This window comes from Equus przewalskii, chromosome 4, assembly GCF_037783145.1.
Source record: "Equus przewalskii isolate Varuska chromosome 4, EquPr2, whole genome shotgun sequence".
Taxonomy (NCBI): Eukaryota; Metazoa; Chordata; class Mammalia; order Perissodactyla; family Equidae; genus Equus; species Equus przewalskii.
This window is the reverse complement of record NC_091834.1, coordinates 96,968,417-96,979,860: the sequence shown is the minus strand read 5'-3', so window position 1 is coordinate 96,979,860 and position 11,444 is coordinate 96,968,417. Positions and strand designations below refer to the sequence as shown.

General features: G+C 38.4%; 1 protein-coding gene across 1 annotated transcript; it reads right to left on the bottom strand.

Annotated features, from left to right (window-relative positions):
* Positions 1-468: 468 nt before the first annotated feature.
* LOC103552541 (olfactory receptor 2A2-like) lies at positions 469-1,401 on the bottom strand. The gene has a single exon (XM_008522613.2). It carries the CDS (start codon positions 1,399-1,401, stop codon positions 469-471), a length of 933 nt encoding a protein of 310 aa, XP_008520835.2.
* Positions 1,402-11,444: the final 10,043 nt, after the last annotated feature.

The window sequence follows — 11,444 nt, the reverse complement described above, 5'->3', positions numbered from 1 at the left end:
GTAGATTCACGTAGCTCTGCAATATTTTCCATGGTGAAATTTTGGGTCCTCTTTTGAAGTTCCCTCTCATGGTATTAAGTTTGCTGTACTGTTTCCAGCTACCAGCAGGTGAGAAGAAGTCACATACTCTAAATACATAAACCAGGGACGTGTATTAATATTATTTTTTACGTTTAACTTTTTGTCCATACATTAATATTCCTGGCTTATAAAATCAAAGAGAATTCAAAATTTCCTAAAAGATAGACTAAATATTCTGATAATTTAGCTGTCACATCTCCTAACATGGTCTGTAAAGTGTAGAAGATATGCTTTTCTGTGGAACTTTGCCCTATAATCAGAGCTAGAATTTGGGCAATTACCATTTTTATATAAAACTTCTAATTGGCAAATTTTTCTGAGTTTTTGCTTCAGCAAATCATACATTTTAAAAGGAAATCCCTGGTTGAACAACATTCTCTCTACCTTTCACGTGGGCCTCTTCTTCTGCAGTGCTCGATACAAGGCGCCCTTCACCTGAGCATTCCTCAGGCTGTAGATGAGGGGGTTCAGCATTGGGTTAAACAGACTGTGAAATAGGGACAGTATTTTCTCCCGTTCTTCTCGTTGACTGGAGTCTGGGACCATGTTAACCACCATGGCAATGCCAAAGAAGAGTCCAACCACACAGAGGTGGGAGAGGCAGGTGGAGAAGGCCTTTGTGCAGCCCTCCTTTGACTGGATCTTTAGGATGGCCCAGAGGATGTGCATGTAGGAGACTAGCATTAAGTAGAGGGCCCCAACTAAGACAAACACACAGTCAGCAAGGATAACCACTTGGTTGATCGAGGTGTCAGCACAGGCCAGCTTGAGGACAGACAGAATTTCACAGAAGAGGTGGTTCACTTCCCGGGGCCCACAGAAGGGCAATCTGAGAAGGAGAATTGCATGTACCAGAGACAGAATAAATCCACAGGACCAGGAAGTGATAGCCAGGGCCATGCACACTCTCCAGTTCATGATGACAGTGTACTGTAGGGGGTGGCAGATGGCCACAAACCTATCATAAGACATGACCACCAAAATCAGGCATTCTGTGTGACCAAAACTCACATACAAAAATGTCTGAATAATGCATGGAACAAAAGATATGGTTCTATCCTGGTTCACTAAGTTTGCCAACATCTTGGGCACATTACTGGAAGCATAGGACATGTCAATGATGGACAGATGTGAGAGGAAGAAGTACATGGGGGTGTGTAGACTCGGATCCAGACAGATGAGTCCCAAGATCACGCCATTTGCCAACAGACTGAAAATGTAGAACAGGGAGAAGACCCAGAGGAGGAGCACTTGCACGTCTGCACTGAGCTGGAATCCCACCAAGACGAACTCTGTGACCCATGACTGGTTGCTTCCCATTCCCTAATGACAGTTTGTCAAGGACTGAAACATGATAAAAGGTCAGAGCTGGAGAATCAACAAAAATTGGAGTTGTTTATCTCAAAATGAGCTCAGAGAAAAGTTACATCCTTGTCCCTACTCGACAGTTTCCCTTTCTCCTCCAAATGGGTTACCTTCCTGCTTTTAACCATTACTATGAAATAAAGGTAAACTTTCAGAAAAGCGTCAAGAATTATGCAAAGAAGTCCTTCATAGAGTCAACCAGATTCAACAAATTTTAATATTTCTTTCATATTTGCCTTACCATTCTCTTTTTCTCTGTATATGTATTATTTTTTCATAACCATTTGAGATTAAAGTATACGCATAATACCCATTTACCGCTAAACTGCTCAGCTTTTCACCAAGAACAAAGACATTCACTAACCAAACCAGAATATAGTTATTAAAATGAAGCAATTTATGGGGCTGACCCGGTGGTGCTGTGGTTAAGTTCGCATATTCTGTTTTGGTGGTCCAGGGTTCACCAGTTGGGATCCTGGGTGCGGATCATGCTGTGGCAGGTATTCCACATAGAAAGTAGAGGAAGATGGGCATGGATGTTAACTCAGAGCTAGTCTTCCTCAGCAAAAATGAGGAGGATTGGTGGCAGATGTCAGCTCAGGGCTAATCTTCCTCAAAAAAAAAAGTTAAGCAATTTAATAGTGACATGATTCTTTAATGTACAGCATTCTCTCTCTAATCACCTCCTCATTCAGAACCCAATCCAAGAGTACATATTATATTTAATGTCATCTATCTTTAGTTTCTTTTCAAGTGGAATAATTACTTAGCCTTTCTTTGTCTTTTATGAGACTGATAATTTTGAAGAGTATACAGCAGTTCTTTAATGGAATGTTCCTCAAATTGGGATTGTATGAAGTTCTTCATTTTTGATTCAGATTATTCACTTCTGTGGAAAAACCAGTATCCTCCTCAGCGTATTCCATGAGCAGGGCATGATGTTAATTTGTCCCTTTATTGGTGATGCTCACTTGGATCACTTGGTGAAGATGGTGCCTCTCAAGTGTCTCCATTATAAAATCAATATTCTTTTCCTAATTTAATTTCTGGAGAATCTATTAAAATTAATATATAAATATTCTGTTCCTCATAAAGCTTTTGGCCACTAATTTCAGGATCCATTGATTATCTTGCCTCACTCAATTATTGGTAATGATTTTGCAAAATGTGGTTCTAACTCCTTCATTGTTTTTATATCAATTGATTGTCTATTTCAGCATAAGGAAAGGCTTAATCTATTATCTATCTATGTAGCTATGAATCATCTATCGATGAATCAAATCTATCTATCCCCTATCTCTATACATTTGTATCCATCACCTTTCTCTGTCTCTCAACTATCTATCAATATGGTCTCATGGATATTTTTATCAAGGGATTACAGTTATTTATTATCATTACATGATTAGTTATCCTGTATATGAACCTTCCAAGCTTGCTCCTTTGTCCTATTAACATGTTCCCATAATTTTGAGCTCTTCCTTACTTCTGATATGATAGGATGTTTTGAGCTCTTCTCGTACATTCCCCATTTCAGCCATTGACACAGCCATTTCTCCAAAAAGTTCTGATTACACTTAGTGAATAATGATAGTGAAGAATCATATGAACTAATATCTGGATTTTAAAAGTTTATATTTTTATCATGATTTTTGCCATGTATCTAATGTCCTCATTGAAAGAAACAAGCATCTAACTTGGGAAGGATTACTAATTGTTATAGGGGATAACAGATTCTTATAACTTCTGAAAATCTAATATATCTTAACAGACTTCCTGTATGGAGTCAAATCTATTTCACTAAATTAACATTAGCATTGAAGAAAATGGTCTTGATATTATTCAGTAGTTTCTTTTTAGGCAAAATATATATTTGTAACTTGTTATCAATTTATGTTATATTCTTGGTTTTATTGCTATTTAGAAAATTACTCTTCAACATTTGAAATTTAGAGATTAAAGTTTTAAGAGTGTGGTTCATTGTGTGAATAAGGTGGTACCTACCTTGCACAAATTTTTGATATCAAGTTTCAAAATCTTCTTAGAAAAACTTTATGAAACTCTACTAAAAAGACTAAAGAGGGCCAGCCCAGTGGCGCAGCGGTTAAGTTTGCATGTTCTACTTCAGCAGCACAGGGTTCACCAGTTTGGATCCTGGGTATGGACTTACACACCACTTGTTAAGCCATCCTGTGGCAGGCATCCAACATATAAAGGAAGATGGGCACGGATGTTAGCTCAGGTCCAGTCTTCCTCAGCAAAAAGAAGAGGATTGGTGGCAAATGTTAGCTCAAGGCTAATCTTCCTCAAAAAAAAAAAGACGAGACTAAAGATGTAATATCCTGAAACATAGACTAACAAAAGATCATTATTAATGATTGGTATATACAATTATACCGTTTTCTGTACATATATTTTCATATATGAGTTAAAACATACATATCAAACTGTGTTGCTGTTTTATCTTTCATTTAGAAACATATCAGGAATGATTTTTCATGTCAAATTAGTTTTCTGCAACTACTTTGAATGACTGCCTATTATTTCCTTGAATAGAAATATTTTAGTTTATTTATTTTCTCCTCATTAGGTTTCTACAACATAGTGCTTCAGTGATCAAATTTTATATATATGTATTTTTTATGAATCCTAATATTTTAGATTTGATTTTTATTTGATTTGATTTTAGATATTTTGAGATTTGAAACTGCCCAGTCAAATAAATCACACAATTTATGTCTCTATGTTTATGTACATTTCTATCTCTAGTCATCTAAAAATCAAACAAGCAAAAAACCCAGATGTCTGAAGACTTATCTTTGTAAGGACCACCCAGTGGGAAGGTGTCTAACTTAACAGCCATGACTCTACAATCCCAAATTCACCTTTCCTATGTGGTTGTCCCACTTTTACAGCTGCTCCTCTCATGCTGGCTCCCAAAGGGGCTTTGAGCCTCTTTTAATGCTTTGGTGAAAGCCTGCTTAACATCAGCCTCCTTTGGTTCATTCTTATCTCAGCTTGATATTAGATGCTAAGAAAGAAGAAAAATGTTAAAGAGAAATTAATAGCCCACAAAGCTTAAGTACAACTAGACTTATAATGTGTGTAGCTACTTGGTTACCAGGCTGAAATTCTTTTTCATTCTTATTCTCTTATTCCACCTGCTATCTGAGCTATCTACTCTGTAATTCAAGGAGTTGACACAATTTAATGTGACATTTCTTTGTGTTTCTTACTCCCCTGGTTCCATATGGTTCCATCCTAACACCACTGTTCATGTGTCCTTTCTAGACATCTTCCTGCCTCGATTATTAAGAACAAGAGATGCAGATTTATCACGTAGTATCTAACCTAGTGTTTTCTTCTCAATTCCAGTTTCTAGCCTGAAAGGAACTCCTGTTTCCTCAGTGAATGACATTTAATTACTTGACTCTTTACTATTTAAAAGGAGAAAGTTCGTATCTGTACAGAAATTACAAGTTAAACAATATTTTATTATAATCAATACCATAACACTGAAAAATGTTGCGTAAATAAAAAGCCATTTTATCACACATGGATACAGTAAGACTTCAATAGAGCAGACAATGCATTCGCAGATAGCTATGAGTGCAATCCCTTAAGATGATGGATATAATTTCACTTCACATATGTTTTTAATGCTTGCGAGTGAAGAATGAATTCAGTAATTTTAAAAATGCTGAGAATTATTGTAAATCCCTCTAGAGCATATCAGGCTTAGGTAAATGTAAATTCTCAGGCTGGTATATATTGAGTTAGAAAATGCGTATGGGTCATTCAAAAATACTAGTGTGGCTACAAACTGTGCCATCACTGCCCTCATTGTGTAATCCTGAAGGGGTGTTGCTGTGGAGTCACAGCTCTCCTCATTTGAACCATTTCATTGCAGGTTACAGCCAGTTCCTATAAAGAGAAAGGTGGCAGCCTACTTGACTTTCTGTAGGCCCCATCAAAGACTAGTTGTCAGACAGCCTATAAGGAGGATCTTTTCTACTCTTGGGAATTAGAGTAGATTCATATGAGGAGGGTATTCAGGTAACTAGTAAAGTAAAGGCTTGGTCAATAATCACAGTTAAAAGAGTTACATCCTCACTATGAGGATCTGGGTAATCTTCAAGATAAAATCCAAGATAAAAAGGGGTTTATACTAAATGTCATTTGACCTGAGATTCCCTTTCACCAGATAATAAGTCTTGCGGGTGGGAAATATGTCCTGTACATCTTTATGTCTCATAATAACTAGTATACTTCTAGATGAAACAAGCACTCAGGGGATATTTGTTAAACGGATGATTGTCATTTTTAGTTCAGAAAATGTAATGTACTAACCATAGTCTATTTGCCAGTTTCTATTGACCAAGACATGGTTTCCACTTTATTAGAGAAGTTCACCATTAGAATGTCATCACTGGAAAATGAACAGAGATAAAATCATAGATTCTTTCACTTCCATAAATATGATTGCATTTGGGAGGATTTTATGTAAATGTTGATTAAGTTTGAGACATGTATTTTCACTACAATTAAAGAATAGTCCTACATTGTGTAAAGTGGGAGATAGTAACATCAGTTTTGCAAAATTCAACTTAGATGCAGTTGGACACAATAAGCAATGCCTGAAACACATTTAATCTCCAAGCATAAAGGATAATAACATTGTTGAAAGTCACCTCAGTTTTGCACAGTTCTACTTAGAGTTGGACACAATAAGCAATGCCTGAAACACATGTAATCTCTGAACATAAAGGATAATAATATTGTTGAAGGTAACTCAATCTATTAATACCCAGTAGGAACATTTGTTCATTAACTTTTTAGTCTAGCTATTTTTGTCTGAATTAATTAATCTTTTTATTTTTATCTTTATCATTAGTACCTTTTTGCTGTTTAAATAAACATTAAAAAATTGGAGATAGATTAAAACAATTAAGCAGATGCAGTACTGGAATAGAGAATATATCACAGTAGTGATGCCTAAAATGTCACCTTCCCAATAGAGTGAATAAAACAATGACAACTCAGATAACAAAAGGTTTGCATGGTCAACACGAGCAATTCTCTTCCTGAGCACTCCTGTAACCCAGAATGTTTCCTGATCTATGGAGCTTTAGTCTATTTTTCCAACTCTCGTCAGGAGTGTTGGCACTTATTCCACCCTATTTTGTGATAGGAAAGATTTTTGTGTAAAATACTGTGATTTCAAGTCAGGTAATCATGACCATAGGGGGATAACCTAGGAAGATTTCAAAAAGAAATAACTCTGTGACAAACTTACATCTTACACGGTTTCAGCAAAGAAAAGATTTTACTGTAATGTTACTGGAATTTTCTTATCCATTGAGAGTTTTCCTGGACATCGATATCTTCATTTAGGCTAGGTAATATATAAAGTCCTTTCATTAATTTGGCTATTTCAGAGCTTTATTCAGACATCATGCCTGGAAATAAAGCCTCTCATTCTCTGAACCCTTCTCATTGAGTCAGTTGTGCTAGCTTTGACCACCACACCCAGTTACATTGGGTGGTGATGGTGAGAGATTCTGAGCCAGTTCAAGGACCTCTTGCCCACAGCACACTGGACAGAGAGTCCCTAAGGTGGAGGAAGGCAACATCTAGGTGCCTTTTATATCTACCTTCAATGCACAGTGAGTCAGGAGGGAAGATCACCCAGGAATGTCATTCTTGTTCACACAGCCATGGTGGTTTCTGCTGCTGTCCTGACCTATGTCAACCACCCATACTGATAACCACCTCCCAGAATAAATGAATCTCTTCTGCATCAGGAGATGCTAGCACTGGATGTTCTCCTAAGATCTAGAATCTGCCCACAGAGGTGAGAAATGTACCTCCAAGTGGGTGTAGTGTCCTACTCCATCAGCAGCTTTCAGGATTAAATGCCTGATTCGGGCAGATTTGCTGGACTTGCTGAAGGTTCTTGCAAGAACCCCAGGAGCAGACGTTTTATTTTAGAATCAGATGGATTAAAGATATTCTTGAGCGTCTATTGAGAATTTAAGTTCCCAGAAGGATCATAAGACATCATACTTACTTATCTTCTCCCTAAGGAGGGAAAAAATGTCCATATTTTCTCTCAGGAGGAGAGCCGAGATTGTGTCTATTGTCCTTGGAGGAAAAGGCCTAGAGAATGGGCAGGGCAGTTATGGCATCACACTGTTTCTACACAAACTTTCTAATATCTCAAGGGTTATTATCCTGAGACAGATATCACGTATCTGTACCCAAATTCTTACAATTATTATGGTTTTATGAATTCATGCTTCTACAGTCCCCATGAAGGTACATCAGAGGCTGGGACTTTTAGATGGTTGAGAGGTGGGTTCCCATGGAGCCTGTTCTGGCAACCCTGAGAGGGAATAGATCCCCCAAGCCAAGAGGCATCTCTGTCTGCAGCAGGGGTTGATAGACACAAAAGAGGAAGGATCATGATATCCATAAGCGACAATTACCGAGCCCTTCTTATGTTTCAGGAAATGTGCCAAATGTTTTCTATTGACTACATAGTGATCCAGACATTATCAGCATTTTACAGTTGTGGACACCAAAGTTTAAATCCCCTTAATTACCAATTCTTTAAGTGTGACCCAGGGACCACTGGGAATCTCTGAGAACATTTCAAAGGGGCCAGGGGATCAAAACTATTTTCACAATAATAATTAGATACTTTTTGCCATTTCATCTGTACTCTTTCATGAGTGCACAGTGGACTTTTCCAGAGCCAACAAGACATGTCATATTGCAACACATAGAATACAGAGGAAGATATAAGATTCAGCAGTCTTTTTAGGTCAAACGTAAAGTTTTTTAAAGAATTAAACCAAGCTACTCTTTTCATCTTTTTTGTTTTATAAACGATAGTTATTTTTCATAAAGATAGACTGTTTATATTAAAATATAATGGAAATATTTCTAAATGAATTAAAAGTAAACATTTAGGGGCCAGCCAGGTGGCGTAGTGGTTAAGTGCACATGTTCAGCTTTGACGGCCTGGGGTTTGCTGGTTCAGATCCTGGGTGCAGACATGGCACCGCTTGGCAAGCCATGCTGTGGTAGGCGTCCCACATATAAAGTAGAAGAAGATGGGCATGGATGTTAGCTTAGGGCCAGTCTTCCTCAGCAAAAAGAGGAGGATTGGCAGTAGTTAGCTCAGGGCTAATCTTCCTCAAAAAAAAGTAAACATTTAATAAATTCTCAGTTTTAATTTCCAATATGATACACATCAACAAATATAATCACAGATATAAAATGTCTTTGTGTCCTTAGTAATTTTTAAGATTTCCAAGGGGTCTTGAGACCAACGTTAGAGCACAACTTCATAAATGACAGATTACCAGTGTAGCAAGGGCAGGAGCTGAGAATATGAATTTTATCTGATACCAAATGTTTTTAGTTTTCTATTGCTGCTGCAACAAATTAACACAAACCTATGGGCTAAAAACAGCTCACATCTACTCCCTCACAGTTTCATTGGTCGGAAGTCCTGGGACAGGTCAGCTGGCTTCTCTGCACAGGTCTCACAGGCTGAAAACATGGTCTTGGCCGGGTCTGCATCCTCCTCTGAGGTCCTTGCACGCAGCCCCTCCACCTTCAAATCAGCAGGTGTGTTGAGTCCTTCCCACTTTAAAGCTCCCTGGCTTCCTCCTCTGCTACTAGATGGAGAAAAATCCCTGCTTTCAGGAGGCTCACCTGATCGGGTCAGGCCCCCAAGATAACGTCCACATTTTAGATCAACTGATTTGCCAAATCCCTTCACAGCAGGACCCAGATTAGTGCTTGATTAAACAGTGAGGGAACAGGGATCTTAGGAGGCCAAATTTAGAATTCTGCCTGCCCCACAAAGTCTTTTTTCTTAACTGCTGAGTAGCATTTTCATTCTTAGATCCTATAATGTTCCTCAGATAGATGTCATCCTGTCACTGCTGTCTTTGTTATCAGACGCATATGCCTCCAGAACTCCTACCCAAAATAACCAAAATAATTCTGAATCCTAACTCAGAGAGGAACAATTTCCATTTCTGTGTCTTAATCTAAGTGATAGGATTAGGATATTTTAAAGTTCCTTTTAATTCCGAATTTATATGAATTTAACTAAATAACTCTTTCTTGCTCAGTCCACCCACATGGCCCTTGGCCCAGTCTCTCCTCCAGCAAAATGATCATATGTTTCTGATCTTCTACATTTAGAAGAGCATTTATATAACAGATATAGAAATAGTTTATTCAATGTAGTAGATATAGCAATAGCATGAATATGCCTACCACTTGGAGAGCCAGTGTAGGGTAGGGATAGACTTGAAGAAACAGCTACATCCTATAGAGCCATGACACACATTTTCATATTTTTGTACTAATTTAATTACTTGTTCTCCTGTGACCTATGTTATTTGTACCTTGTAATAATCTTGTGCAGAACTGTTTAGCATAGAAATGAGCTGATGATTCAGCTAAATCAAGTTCTTCTCAGGCCAGCCATTTCCCATTGGTGTTACATTCTGAGGAGGCCCTAACTCCATCTTTCAACACATTTGATCATCAGTATCAGTATAATCACGTGACTTATTTACATAAGGTAGTTGAATCTTAGCAACAATGCCAGTGTAACACCATATCACAGAATGGTCACAGTACAATTCTATTTTATTCAGAACAAGTAAGAATTACAGAGGTATATGCTAAGCCTTTCCAACAGCTTTGACTCTTGCCCATATACCAGATTATTTTTATGTGTCATTACAATTAGCCATGATTCACTCATTTGTGGGATCCAAGTCACTTGGGGACAAAGCCAGTTACCCCATCTCAGTTTAAAGGCTTGTACTGAAACTGGTTTCTGTTATGTGTTGTTATGTAGTGGGGCCCACTTACATACCTCCGTCCCATGGTGAGGACATGATGTTATTCAGAATAGTTCATTCCCTCCTAACTGCACCACAGGTTATGTCTTCTTCTGACCTATTCTTGGGGAGAGTCAGGTACATCAGTGAAAATTACGGGTGCTCCAGAGAACTTGAATAAGTTCCAAGGTCTTTAAGATCCCCGCAAGTGCACCCTTTGGGTCTCAGCAGCTAGAATGGAGGGCCATTGCCCATGGTTACTTTAGCTTCCATCTTTATCAAAACAGTCAGGAGGTCCTCTTGGGTCAGGACTGAGCCCCAGCAGTATCCATCATTATTTTTTGAGTCTGCCTGACCCATTTCACTGAAGTCTCAACATATTTCCAGGCTGACTCCTATTTCTTACCTTCCTCCTGGAAGAGAATTCCTTCTAATCTACTCTTTTTAGATAAATTTTTTTTCCCAATTGCTGTTACTCCTTACTAAAAATGAATTCAGCTTGTCAATGATGCCTAGCTAGCCACCTGTCTCTCCTAAAGCCATTTTTTGTTTTTGGGGCAATTCATTATGCAGCTTGTTGCCACTGAGTATGAATGGGGTAACTGCAGTTATGATATGCGTTTTGTTACCCCACAATATTGGGTCCCAGACACTTGGGTTAAATAAGTGGTAGTCTGCCTGGATGTAATTTAGTCTGAGTATGCCATAAGGCCTCCTAGAACAGTCCTCCTGTCGGGGTGGGGCCATTTCCTGGGGAATTCACACCCACCATGGGAAGTCTACGTTTTATTCCCTTCAGAACCCCATGTCTTCTCCTCCTCTGTTTAATAGCTTTCTACCCACAAAAGCAAAGGGTATTCGTACCTGTGCACAGCACACTACGGCGTGCTAGGGATGCAGCTGTCATATTTTGTCCATTATAACCAAGGGCCTTTCTAAGCATTTGATCATCCTGCTTCACAGTCACACACTGATCAGTCAGGTGAGAATTGTACTACATATGAGGTCTGATGGCCATGTGGACAGTGGTTCCCAGATATTTCTTCCCAAATGAGATCTTTCTAGTAGAAGCAACTTGTAAAATAAGAGTGCAAGTTCAGTGCTACGTTCAGTCCAGTTTATCAT